Here is a 14,324-nt window from a genome sequence, read left to right as displayed (position 1 = left end):
ATGTATCTTTTATTATAATTGTAATAATGACTTATTCACTACTTATCTACATATATATATATATATATATATATATATATATATATATATATATATATATATATCTCATATATATATATATCTCATATATATATATATATCATATATTATATATTTTTCTACTCTATTTTTTCTCTAATGCCTTTATATAATCATCTTGCTCTTTGTTAGTTGTTTTTAGATTGTGTATAGCTTTTTTTCTTTTTTTCGTAACTTATGTTTTATTTGCAATTTTTTCAGTAAATAAAGCACTCTGTGTTACATACAAACATAAAAGTAATGCATATGTCACAGGTTAATGCAAAACAACATAAAAAGAAAAAGAAAATTAAAAAGGGGCTCCAATAGGAGCAAAAGACATTGTAGTGCAACAGGCATTGGCATCGGTTGTACGGAAGGCAGGCTTAATCTTGGGCTATGATAAACTACATACATAATGGGGAACATAATGAGCAATGAGGAGGTGGGCTCAGGCGTGGAGATAGAGCCAGTTATATGACCAAAGGGACATGGGCATCATGGCGTAATATGGGAAGGACTGCACAAGGGTCTCAATAATCGCTACGAGGCCAAACCCCTAAGTTCCCAAAACCACCAGACCTTGAGGTAGTAATCTATCCTCTGTTTTGCATATAGGCAATGTTTGACTCAAATATTCTGTTGCTGTTAACTCTCCGGATGATTTCGGGCTTAGTTGGCGGTGTTGGATCCTTCCAACTAGATTCACTAGAGCCTGACCACTTCTACGTAATTTGGGGATGGGTTTACCAAGCAGGAGAAAAATCGGATCCAATGGGACAGGACCGGCTATTATCCGGCTAATGAGATCTGCTACCTCTTTCCAGAGCTGTTGTATGGAGGGACAGTCCCAAAAAATGTGTGGGAGCGTGCCTTGGGCCCCACAATTCCTCCAGCAAGTGGGAGGGTGATTTGGAAACAGTTTGTGCAAGCGGTCCGGGGTGTAGTACCAGAAGGTTAGAATTTTAAAGATGCTCTCCTTTTGACGGACACAGGAGACCATGCGCCTAGCATTATCCCAAATAAGGGACCAATCTTCAGCTGTCAATAGATGTGGTAATGCCTGATCCCACTTGTCCATGTATTTGTGTCTCAGTTGTGTGGGACCTGAGGGAATGGAAAGTAGTTGATAGATTCTAGTGATAAGGCCTTTCTGTGGCAAGCCGACTGTTGCTAGCAGTTCAAAAGCCGTAAGGCGATGTAGGGTCCCAAAAAATGTCGAATTTGGAAGTATTCGAAAAGTCTTATGGGTGTCTGTGGAAACTTTTCCTGGATCGTATGGAGAGGCAGGATCTCATGCGTGAGGGGATGGAGCAGGTCCCGGATCATAAAAAAGTGAGAATTGGACCATTTTGTGTAAACGGAAGATTCCATCCCTGGGGGAAATGCAGGGTTTCGTAGAAACGTGGTCAGGGTCGACTTGGAAGAACTTAGGTTGTGTTTGAGCCCAGTTTTACACCATATTGAGCAGGTGAGTTGGGTTGCAGAAAGTGCAGAGGTGGGAATCTGAGCAAAGTCTGAGTGGTCCCAAATAAAAAAGCATTTAAATGAAAATCATTTAGCAAGACATTTTCAATATGACCCCAACAGGTGTGCGAGGACCAGCTAGACCAGGCCAGTAGCTGTCTTAGGTGTGTAGCCTCATAATATTTTTGTAGGTCCGGGATGCCCAAACCTCCCTGTCTAAGTGGTGTCAGCAAGACAGATTTAGCAACTTTGTGGCCTCGGTGAGCCCAGATAAAATTATGGAATTGAGATTGGATAGCCTTAAATGTCGCTGGGGAGAGTCTCAAATACTGTAAGTACAAATATTTAGGCAAAATAGACACCTTTAAGCTGCTACTCTACCCAGCCAGGAAATGGTGTATTTGGACCAGTTTTCCAGCGAGCTCTTTGTATGTTGTATAAGGGGTTTGAAATTCAGGTTATATGTCTGACTCAAGTCAGCTGGGATCTGGGTGCCTAAGTAGGTGATAGAGCAATTTTTCCATTTATAATTGAAAGCGGCCTTCAAAGCAGATAGGGTTATAGCTTTTTTTTTCTTGATCCAACTAATTTGACCATTTGTGGCCAACATGCAGACGGGCAGGCACATTTATCAAGGGTCAAACTCCCATGAACTCGACCAATCGAAATTTATTATAAAAATCTAATTTTCTAAACTCTGGTGAATGGTATCGACCCAAAAGTTCAAATCTCATTCAAATAGAACTCAAATCGAGTTTTAAAAAATCAAGAAGGAAGGCCGCAAACATCACCAAAAAAGCAATCCGGCAGGTTTTAGGTGGCGAATAGTCGAATTTGAGTTCTTAAACTGCCAGAGTATGAAAAATCTCTAGTCTAAGTACTTCTTATTAATGTGTATTGGTTGGTTGTGTAATAATATGCTGCTAACTTGCTACTGTAGTCAGTTTGTGATAATGGGAGGTGTGCATTTCAGATGTGACTTAATGTGTGTGATTGACATAACAATATTATGAATCGTAATACGAAAATGAAAGCATCACAGTAATTAACAGCAGTATTCCTAGTTATTGAGAAAAGCTGGCTGATGTAGCAATGAATAAAGTATTTGTTTTGCAGGTTCCCAGCTCAGTTTAAGTGCACTGTTTTTCAGGGAACTGAACATAATTACACACTTCCCACTGCTTAAGGAATTCAAGCACACCCCATTGAGATTGTCACCCCAGTAAACTGCTAAATCACATTAAATCTTAGTGCCTATTAGATTTCTGCTTTATATTAGCCATCTTAGCTCTTGAATATTTTATCATGCTGTTTACTAACAGGCCGAGGCCAAGAAACAAGAAGATGTGGCAATGTACCTTAATCTTCCTTCAACCAAAATCGAACTGGAAGAAAGGGGACACTATACTTCCGGGAAAACCATGATTAATCTGGGCAGCTGCACTATCAGCAAGGATTCCTTCCAAATATCCACACTGGTCTGCTCAACTAAACTCACTCAGAATGGTATGGTGAATTCCTTGTCGTATATTTTAGTTAATGCTTCTTTACAGGGGTTAGGAAGATGCTAGTTTTAAAACACCAAGAATAAGGAACCGCGTGTTTTAAAACTAACATCTTTCAGCGTTAATTGAGATGTTGGGTGAAGACTTGGAATATACTAAATTTGGCCAAATCATTAGTGCTGAACCAGACTGAATTGGAACCCTTAAAGTTGTATGACTTTTAAAGGACACCTGAAGCTTTTTTCTGAAAATGTCAGCTGAATCCAGAAATTATGGTTTCATTGCATCCCTATTGAAGTCTGTAATTATAGTTGGTGCCAATGGTAGCCTATCCCTGTTCTATGAAGCCATTGGCTTTCTCTGCTTCTGTACCTAGAAGAAATAAATTGTAGAAGGCTGGGAAGTGACATGAACAATGCTTTCATCTTGGAAAGTAAGATATGTAACAGTTTTTTTGTGATTTAGTGAAACAAATTTGTCTCAAAAGGACATTCCCCTTCCTTCTGAGTAGCACAGGCAGCTGACCCTGACTTTCTAATGGAAAACACAGCAATATATTATACTGAAAGAGCATACAGGAAGAGGTCCATTTATCAAAGGTCAAATTTCAAATCCATTTGAATTTTTTTTTAATTCCAATATACTCACAATTCGACTGGGAGGTTATTTAAAGGGATCCTGTCATCGGAAAACATGTTTTTTTCAAAACGCATCAGTTAATAGTGCTACTCCAGCAGAATTCTGCACTGAAATCCATTTCTCAAAAGAGCAAACAGATTTTTTTATATTCAATTTTTAAATCTGACATGGGGCTAGACATTTTGTCAATTTCCCAGCTGCCCCCAGTCAATTGACTTCTGCCTGCACTTTAGAAGAGAAATGCTTTCTTGCAGGCTGCTGTTTTTCCTTCTCAATGTAACTGAATGTGTCTCAGTGGGACATGGGTTTTTACTATTGAGTGCTGTTCTTAGATCTTGTGTTATCTTGTGTTAGGGAGCTGTTATCTGGTTACCTTCCCATTGTTCTTTTGTTTTGCTACCGGGGGGGGGGGGGAATGGAGGGGGTGATATCACTCCAACTTGCAGTACAGCAGTAAAGAGTGATTGAAGTTTATCAGAGCATAAGTCACATGACTTGGGGCAGCTGGGAAATTGACAATATGTCTAGCCCCATGTCAGATTCCAAAATTGAATATAAAAAAATCTGTTTGCTCTTTTGAGAAATGGATTTCAGTGCAGAATTCTGCTGGAGCAGCACTATTAACTGATTCATTTTGAAAAAAAATGTTTTTCCCATGACAGTATCCCTTTAAGAAAAAAATTCTAATGTCTAATATTAAATCGAATGGTTCTGGCCCGAAAATTCGAATCGTATTCGATTCATATTCGATTTGTATGAATCGAGTTTTTCTCCGAAACAAAACCCTTGAATGTCAGGAAGGTTATTGACGTCTCCAAATGGCTCAAATTACCTCTTCCATTGACTTGTGCATGAACTCTGCAGGTTTTAGTTTTAGGTGGTGAATATATAGGAATTAGGACTGTTACGTGATAAATGTCATATTCAAATTTACATTCCAATGTAATTCAAATAAAATTAGAATGTGTGAATTTTGAATTAGAATTTACTATTCAACCCTTGATAAATCTGCTCCTTAAAGTGCAGCTAATAAATATTGCCATTTTAACAAGTGTTCGCTTATATTTATGGATTGTTTCTCTTGCAGTTGATTTGCTGGGTCTCTTGAAATGGCGGTCCAATACAAATTTGCTGCAACAGAATCTGCGGCAACTGATGAAAGTTGATGGCGAAGAAGTCGTTAAGGTAAAGTGCTAATATAGTTGGTATTTGCTGCAATAAAGAATAACTTCATAATTAATGAGTGTCTAGGCATTCTTACATAATCTCACCCTTAATAGCCTTCTTTTTTGTACAGGTGCCCACAGTTTGGAAATCATTCACTTACGCTGTGGAAGTGAGAGCATCATTATTATTCCAAATTTTAGCATCTATTTTGTTTGCATTGTCTGTGTATTTATATGATAGCAGTGTTTAGCAGACTGGAGAAGTACTTTATTTGGTTATCTGATTTGTCATGCAGCAGATTATAGGCCAGGAGGTAATTGTTACCGCTAACTGAAAAACAGTATATTTATCACAGCCTATTTATATGCAAAGCACCCTTTATTGATTATTTCCTTGTGGGGACTTAAGGGGATCTATCGTGAAAATAAAAATTAAATATTCGCTTCATCTCGATCGAATGCGCTTTAATTCGGTTTGGACCTATTTGATCAAAAACTGACCTATTCAACCAAAAAAAAACTTTGTCTTTATTTCGATGGGTCTTTTTGAATTCGAATTTCAAAGTTTTGTCAATTCGACCCCTGATAAATATGCCCCTTAAAGTCATATTAGACCTCTGTCAATCAAAATCTGATCCAGACCCCTCTGCATGAAGAGTGCATTAAAAGTTACAGGTTGCTGAGTTTGAGATACTGGAGTAACAAATGTTTTGTTTTTTTTTGTTTTTTTTAAATGGTACATATTTTTTATTGATTATATTTAGAACGTGTCTTATTTCAGTGGGATGGAGTTTATATTCAATGTTCATGTTAGTGAGAGATCCCCTTTAAGCTGGCCATACTGGCCATAGATGTACTTTTAAACAACTACAATAAACTCTGTCCTATGAAGATAACTTTTTAAAAGTATGTGTATGGCCACCTTAATTTTTCCTTGAGGAACAGGGCTTACAGCAGAGTGTTTGCCATAAATCATGTTGGCTTCATAATTTCTCTGCCTACCTGCATGTTGTCATACATTCATACGCACCCCTTGGGCTTGCAGTTAACATATCAGAAAAATCTATTGGTTGCTGCTCTAATTTACTCAGCAGCCAAATATAATGAACTTGTTGGGGCATCATTAGTGTTGTTCCTGATTCACTGTGTGGCCTGCTTCTTGAATGCCTGGCTAAATCCAACAGCCAGTTCTTACTCAACATATCACCCTGTGTGATTCTCCAGTGCTACAGAAAAGTTAGATCAGATTTAAAGGAAAACTATATCCCCGAAATGAATACTTGAGCAACAGCTAGTTTATATCAGATGAAGTGGCATATTAAAGAATCTTATCAAACTGGTCTATGTATTTTAGTAAATCTTGCCCTTTTACATCTCTTGCCTTGAGCCACCATTTTGTGATGGTCTGTGTGCTGCCTCAGAGATCACCTGACCAGAAATACTGCAGCTCTAACTATAACAGGAAGAAGTGTGGAAGCAAAACCCAGAACTCTGTCTGTTAATTGGCTCATGTGACATAGCATGTATGGTTTGTTTGTGTGCACCGTGAATCGTACAATCCCAGGGGGGCGGCCTTTTTTTTTTTTAAATGGCAATTTACTATTTAGGATTACCCAATGGCACATACTACTAGAAAAGTATATTATTATGAAAATAGTTTATTTACATGAATCAGGGTTTTACATATGAGCTGTTGTATGCAATATCTTTGTATAGAGACCTACATTGTTAAGGGGGTAAAGTTTTCCTATACTAAACCCCTCCCGTCGTTTTTTAAAATTTGTGTTCATTTTACAACTGCTGTTTCCACATTTTTCTTTCAGTTCCTGCAGGACACGCTGGATGCCCTTTTTAACATCATAATGGAAAATTCTGAAAGTGAAACCTATGATATATTGGTATTTGATGCTTTGGTAAGTGACTTCTAATAATGGTAAGTGCTAGAAAGCTATGATATATCAGTATTTAGTAGGAATGCACCTAATCCACTGTTTGGGATTAGGCCGAATTCTATGTGAAAGATTCGGTACCAAACTGAATCCGAATCCTAATTTGCATATGCAAATTAGGGAATGGGGAAAAAGAGGAAATATATTTTACTTCTTTGTTTTGTGACAAAGTCACATGATTTCCCTTCTCTAACCCAAATTAGGATGCGGATTTGGTTCGGCCAGACACAAGGATTCAGCCGAATCCAAATTCTGCTGAAAACTGAGGAATCCTGGCCGAATACCAAACCGAATCCTGGATTTGGTGCATCCCTAGTATTTGTTGCTTTGGAAAGTGGCTTATAAAAATGAAACGGGTCAAATTCGCCAATCCCTAAAAGTAAGTTAGGTTAAAAAAAAGGCACACGTCCATCAAGTTCAACCTTTTAACATTTATTGACCTGCCAAACTGCCAGTTGATCCAGAGGAAGGCAAACAACCCCATCTGAAGCCTCTCCAATTTGTCTCAAAGGGGGAAAAAATTCCTTCACGACTCCAAAATGGCAATGGGACCAGTCCCTGGATCAACTTGTACTATGAGCTATCTCCCATAACCCTGTATTCCCTCACTTGCTAAACACCATCCAACCCCTTCATAAAGCTATCTAATGTATCAGCCTGTACCACTGATTCAGGGAGACAATTCCACATCTTCACAGCTCTCACTGTAAAAAAAAAAAACCCTTCCGAATATTTAGGTCGAACCTCTTTTCTTCTAATCGGAATAGGTGGAAAAACCTACTGGTAAATAAAGTATTAAAGAGTTTATTATATGATCCCCTTATATATTTATACATAGTTATCATATCACCCCTTAAAGGAGAACTAAACCCTAAAAATTGATATGGTAAAAAATGTCATATTTTATATACTGAATTTATTGCACCAAACTAAAGTTTCAGCTTGTCAATAGCAGCAATGATCCAGGACTTCAAACTTGTCACAGAGGGTCACCATCTTGGAATGTGTCTGTGACACTCACATGCTCAGTGGGCTCTGAGCAGCAGAAAATGAGTAATATAAGCTGATGCTACAGGGCTGATTATTAAATTCTGATGCTAATTGCACTGGTTTTTGTGCATAGTAATTATCTGTATTAATTATTATCCAGCCTTATATTGTGACATTTCTATTCTATGTGTACTGTATATTGTTAATGGGACCCTAAGCTCAGTAAGTGACAGCAGCACAGAGCATGTGCAGTGAATCAGCAGAAAAGAAAATGGGGAGCTACTGGGGCATCTTTGGAGACACCGATCTTTACTGCTAAAGGGCTGTGGTTGCCTTGGGCTGGTACAGAAGCACAACACATAATGTACAATAGTTCTAGCCTAACTCCTTAGTTAAGGCTTACTTCTCCTTTAAGCGCCTCTTCTCCAGCGTGAACATCCCCAATTTGGCCAGTCTTTCCACATAGCTAAGATTTCACATAGCAGCTTAGTTGCCCTTCTCTGTACCCTCTCTAATACAATAATGACCTGTTTGAGTGATGGAGACCAAAACTGTACGGCATATTCTAGATGGGGCCTTACCAGTGCTCTATAAAGAATGACCGCTTCCTGCCGTGAATCTCTGCCCCTTTTAATACAGCTCAAGACCTTATTTGCCCTTGATGCTGCTGACTGGCATTGCTTGCTACAGACAAGTTTATCATCTACAAGGACTCCAAGGTCCTTTTCCATAATATGTTGTATTGAAATGCTTTGATTATGCCACAAGAGAACTAACAGATTAATGCCGCACTGCATTTGCATTTTGTGGATACGGCTAGTTATCTGGGCTATTTAACTATTCATTTTGCTCTTCTAGGTGTTTATCATTGGTCTGATCTCTGACAGGAAATTTCAACATTTTAATCCAGTCCTGGAGACTTATATAAAGAAGCATTTCAGTGCAACATTGGCATACACGTAGGTTTTTTTTTGCTTTTTATATTAACAAATCTGTGTTTTGGGTTTCTGCAGCAGCCTGTAACTGTAGCAATGCATTTCTTTATATAAATTTGGGAAACCATGGAATGTATGAAACAGAAACTTGTTATTCGGATGTGACATTGCCGTAATGCTGTTGATCACTATTTAAACAAGCAATTCTTCATTTTTAACAAATATGTTTTCACTAATAGTTCCACAGTACCTCATACAGGTATGGGATCTGTTTCCCAGAATTCCTGGGACCTGGGGTTTTCCCGGATGATGGATCTGTCTGAAATTTGGATCTTCATACCTAAATGGGCGTTGGTTTGGGCAATCACTCTCTCTTAAAAGCTGCAATTCAGCAGCGGGGGAGGATTTAGCCCTCCAGAAACCAAGGTTCAGCAGACTTTTACTTTTTACTTTACTATTGCTATTATGCAGAGAGACAGACACAGGATCCTCAATACTATGACTGGTAGGTAAACAAGTAAGGGACCGCCATATGGGGTTTACCTTGACGTGGTATGGTGGCTTTTCAACTTTATGATCATAACTTTGCAACTAAAAACCCCTGTCTTTGTTAACACATGCATTTGCATATCTACTGAATTACTTAGACAGGGGCCCAGGGAATGTGCACTGACCCATTTGGATATGCCAGTAGCACTTCCCTTATACTTATATATATTTTTACTTAGCAATGCGGGTGCTCCCACAACCCCCCTTGTGTATTTTCTTCATACCTAAAGTCTACTAGAAAATCATGTAAACATTAAATAAACCCAATAGGCTGTATTTGCTTCCAGTAAGGAGTAATTATATCTCAGTTTGGATTAAGTACAAGTTACCGTTTTATTATTACCTATAATAAGGTAATCATTATGAAAAATGTGGATTATTTTGATAAAATTAAGTCTATGGGAGGGTGGCCTTTCCAAAATTCAGAGCTTTCTTGATAATGGGTTTCCAGATAACAGATCCCATACCTGTACTTGATAATGAAGCAAGTGTAAACCCATATTAATGTCAAAACCATTTTTTTCTGTCTACTTAAAGGGATACTGTCATGGGAAAAAAAATTTTTTTTCAAAATGAATCAGTTAATAGTGCTGCTCCAGCAGATTTCTGCACTGAATCCATTTCTCAAAAGAGCAAACAGATTTTTTTTATATTCCATTTTGAAATCTGATATGGGGCTAGACATATTGTCAATTTCCCAGCTGCCCCAAGTCATGTGACTTGTGCTCTGATAAACTTCAATCACTCTTTACTGCTGTACTGCAAGTTGGAGTGATATCACCCCCTCCCTTTCCCCCCCAGCAGCCAAACAAAAGAACAATGGGAAGGTAACCAGATAGCAGCTCCCTAACACAAGATAACAGCTGCCTGGTAGATCTAAGAACAACACTTAATAGTAAAAACCCATGTCCCACTGAGACACATTCAGTTACATTGAGAAGGAAAAACTGCCTGCCAGAAAGCATTTCTCTCCTAAAGTGCAGGCACAAGTCACATGACCAGGGGCAGCTGGGAAATTGACAAAATGTCTAGCCCCATATCAGATTTCAAAATTGAATATAAAAAAATCTGTTTGCTCTTTTGAGAAATGGATTTCAGTGCAGAATTCTGCTGGAGTATCACTATTAACTGATCCATTTTGATAAAAAAAAAATTTCCGATGACAGGATCCCTTTAAGTGTTTTTAGTATATTTAAGAAATAGTGTTCCAAATAAAGAAATATACATATTCGGAAAACCCCAGGTCCCAAGCATTCCAGATAATAGCTCACATACCTTTGCTTATTGCTATAGTTGGTAATACTTGTATGGTAATACATGATATATCCCATTATCCAGAAAGCTCCAAATTACATAAAAGTCCTCTCCCATAGACCCCATTTTATCAGAATAATCCAATCAACCTTGTACTTGATCCACACTAAGATATAATTAACCCTTATTGAAAGCAAAACCAGCCTATTGGGTTTATTTAATGTTTGCATGATTTTCTAGTAGATTTAAAGTATGAAGATCCAGATTATGTAAGGATCCATTATCCAGAAAACCCCAGGCCCTGAACATTCTAGAGAACAGGTCCCATACCTGTACTAGGCCAAATTGCTGGTAAATTAATTTCACCGGGCTGACTCCTTTTATTCTAGTTTGTTAAGATGGTCATCTGACCACAGACATGAGAGTTTATTGGCCAGTGGGGCCAGATTTCATCTGTTTAATCCAATTGAACCCTTGGGCAAACGATTCCCACATATTAATGCTTTCTAAGTCTGTTTAATGAGACAATTTGCTGACCATGTTGCATATATTGCGCTCTTCTTAGCTTGGTTAGCAGTGTTATTGCTTATTAAATAGGGAAATTATTAACTACAGAAAAAATTATCATGTTATAATTTTAAAGGGTCAGGTACATTACAATGATTTGCCTTGATACAGCAAATTGGAATAATAATAATATCCAATTATAATGTGCTACTCATATTCACAGACTGATTAATAATAATAATAATAATAAGTTCATACATTATAATGCCCACTATTATTATTGTTTGTATTCGTTTTTGTGTTTTCCCAGGAAGCTGACTAAAGTTTTAAGAAACTATGTTGAAAGCGCTGATAAACCCCAGGTGACTGACCAGTTGTTCAAGGCAATGAAGGCTTTGGAATACATCTTTAAATTCATTAGTCGATCCAGAGTCTTGTTTATCCAGTAAGTTTGCTTTTGATTTTTTTTTGTCCTGTTATATTTTTGTCAATGTACCATCAGAATAACTGAATCCAAAAGCTAGAGAATGTATAGCCATGTGTTATCCACTGTTTAATGTGTGCTTTATTAGTTACCCTTTAAACAGGCACTGCACTGCCTAAGGTTCAGTTTGGTGAGTGGTAATGTTAGATTGTGCCTCCCCTCTCCCATTTAAATGCCTATTTAAATATAGAGATAGCTTTATCTACTGTAGCTATTTTTCCATAGCTTTCAGCGAGTGAATGCCCAAATTTTATGTTTGTTTCTGGAAAACATGTATAATGACTTTGAGGAGTTTATTTATCAAAATCCAAATTTTTCTGAAATTTAAAAAAAAAAAAAAAGTCTGACCAAACTAAACCAAACATCACTGAGGAAGGGCCATGCGGTCCCGAAACGTTTGATCTTTTGAATTGTGCCAATAGCACCATGGAATAATAATAAAAGGATCACCCTGTTTGCTGCATTCTCTAGGCATTTGCTTCTTTTTTATAACTGTGACCAAATTAGAATCCACTATTTAACCTTATTTATCAATAAAAAAACAACACAAAAAAATCAGATCAGGAAAAACAGATTGGCAAGAAACCCGCGAAAAACCAGACTGCTTCTATGACTTTCTATGTACCCTCTTCTATAATACAGTCCCTCTTTTACTAGAGAAGAAGGAAGATGCAGTAGTAAGGGAAGAGCAAAACCCTCATATGCATAGTGAATGTGTGAGTAAGGGTAATTGGGTTTTCTTTTTTTTTTTTTCTTCTCTTATCTCTGCCTTGTCTGACTGACAAGCAGCAATAGAAGTAGCAGATTTTTTCTTTATCTTAGGGCAGAGCCCTGACATTTCTGATCAGAGCTAACCCTGCCAATAAGGAATTATTGCTACAACTGGATAACAACTTTTGCCTTAGGCAGCCTAATGGCCTCTCAGAAACTGCATTAACCTGCCATCCAAATGCACATATCAAAGTGCAACAGCTTAATTAAAAACCTCAAATATGCCACCGCATCTACTACTACTAAAAAAAAATATATATATATATATATAAAATATATATATATTTAAATATTTAAGTGCCATTTCCCTTTTAAGATGGCCTACCGTAAATTACATGAATCATATAATGTTTATTTCAGTCCTCAACCTATGGGGTATTTGCGGTGACCCCAGGAAGCTAGGGTGGTTGTCTGGTGATCACGGGTTTATAATGAGTCAAAGATGGGACTTTCTAAAGGTGCAGCAACGAATATGGAAGCAGAGCTGACCGGCACTCAAAACTGATCCACAGGACCAAAGGAATTCAGTTAAAAAAATTTTATTTGTAGAAAAGTTAAAAATATATCAGCATCTCCAAATACCCTACTCGTGCCGGTCAGCCCTGCTTCCATATTCGTTGCTGTACAGCTCCCTAAAGCTGGGTGTCTGGGGCAGGTGCACCCGGACCACTTTCTCTATTTGGTGAGTGACTTTATATCATTCTGGAGCACCTTGTTCTCTTTCAAATTATATAAACTTTCTAAAGGTGGCCATAGATTGCGATCTTTCTTGGAAAAGATGTTTCCAAGAAAGATGGTTCATTTCAATACACGTGTATTGAAGCTGAATCGTCAGATATACAGGTAGAAACCATAGAATTCTACCTGGATCTGACGATTTAGCACTAATAACGGGCGATGTTTGGGTGCCTTGGGCACACAATCAAAATTTTCCGTCCAGCCCAATCGACAAGCCGACCGATATTCAAGTCTTCTGCCGATATCGTAAACCCATTTATAGCGTGCCTCTGTCAAACTGGCAGTTGATAAGTGACTGCCTTTTGTCGATCTCAGTGGCCTTAACCTTTTTTTTTTACCTGTGAGTAGGGATGGGCAAATTTTTTCGCCTTGTTTCGCCACGGAAATGATGCCCATAGACTTGTATTGTGGCGTGTGACGGAAAAAAACCGCGCATCAAAAAATGATGTCACCCATAGACTGTAATGGACGTTGGCGACATTTCGCTGACAGCAAATTTTTGGCGAAGCGAGAAGGGGCAAATTCGCCCATCCCTACTACCCGTGAGCCATATTCAATTGTAAAAAGAGTTGGGGAACAACACAAGCATAAAAAAAGTCCCTGGGGATGCCAAATAAGGGTTGTGTTTGGCTATTTTGTAGCCCCTATGTTGACTGGCAGCCTACAGGAGACTTTGTTTGGCAGTGCACCCGAAACTTGCATCCAAACCTGGAATTCACAAATAAGCTCCTGCTTTGAAGCCACTAAGAGCTCATAAGCCACTGGTTGGGGATCACTGGTCTAGATGGAGCATTGTGATTATAAGAATTAGGGATGCACCGAATCCAGGATTCGGTTTGGTATTTCAGCAGGATTAGGATTTGGCCGAATCCTTCTGCCCGGCCGAACCAAATCCGAATCCTAATTTGAGGGAAATCTCGTGATTTTTGTCACAAAAACAAGGAAGTAAAAAATGTTTTCCCCTTTGGTTCCGTATTCGGCCAAATCTTTCAGGAAGGATTTGGGGGTTCGACTGAATCCAAAATAGTGGATTCAGTGCATCCCTAATAAGAATTTTGATTAGGCTGATGGAAATACGTGTATTGACTTCAATATGAAACATTGTTATTTTTATTTTCTCTGAATTCTTTGATGTATTTATTTATTTATTGCCCTACTTTTTAACACAGACTCTATGAAAATAAAGGAGAAGCAGAATTTACAGAGTCTTTAATACAGCTGTTCAAAGCCATCAATGAAATGACGAGAACTATCACCGATCAGACTGTCATGGTAAAGGTAAAAGGGTTTTTTTTTTTTTTTTTTTTTTTTTT

General features: G+C 38.0%; 1 protein-coding gene across 4 annotated transcripts in view; it reads left to right on the top strand.

Moving 5' to 3' along the window:
- Positions 1 to 14,324, top strand: part of dock1.S (dedicator of cytokinesis 1 S homeolog) — a 234,066-nt gene that overhangs the window by 67,815 nt on the left and 151,927 nt on the right. For 3 of the 4 annotated variants that reach the window (XM_041570907.1, XM_018227398.2, XM_041570910.1), the window contains exons 18-23: positions 2,847 to 3,030; positions 4,756 to 4,853; positions 6,658 to 6,747; positions 8,632 to 8,732; positions 11,329 to 11,463; positions 14,181 to 14,289. In XM_041570907.1, the coding sequence (XP_041426841.1) occupies positions 2,847 to 3,030; positions 4,756 to 4,853; positions 6,658 to 6,747; positions 8,632 to 8,732; positions 11,329 to 11,463; positions 14,181 to 14,289 (717 nt within the window). The remainder of the gene's footprint in view (positions 1 to 2,846; positions 3,031 to 4,755; positions 4,854 to 6,657; positions 6,748 to 8,631; positions 8,733 to 11,328; positions 11,464 to 14,180; positions 14,290 to 14,324) is intronic. The other variant, XM_041570909.1, reaches the window with a different exon arrangement.

Source organism: Xenopus laevis, chromosome 7S (assembly GCF_017654675.1).
Source record: "Xenopus laevis strain J_2021 chromosome 7S, Xenopus_laevis_v10.1, whole genome shotgun sequence".
In the NCBI taxonomy this organism is placed as follows: domain Eukaryota; kingdom Metazoa; phylum Chordata; class Amphibia; order Anura; family Pipidae; genus Xenopus; species Xenopus laevis.
The sequence above is the reverse complement of the archived record's forward strand: the minus strand, read 5'-3'. Positions and strand labels throughout refer to the sequence as shown.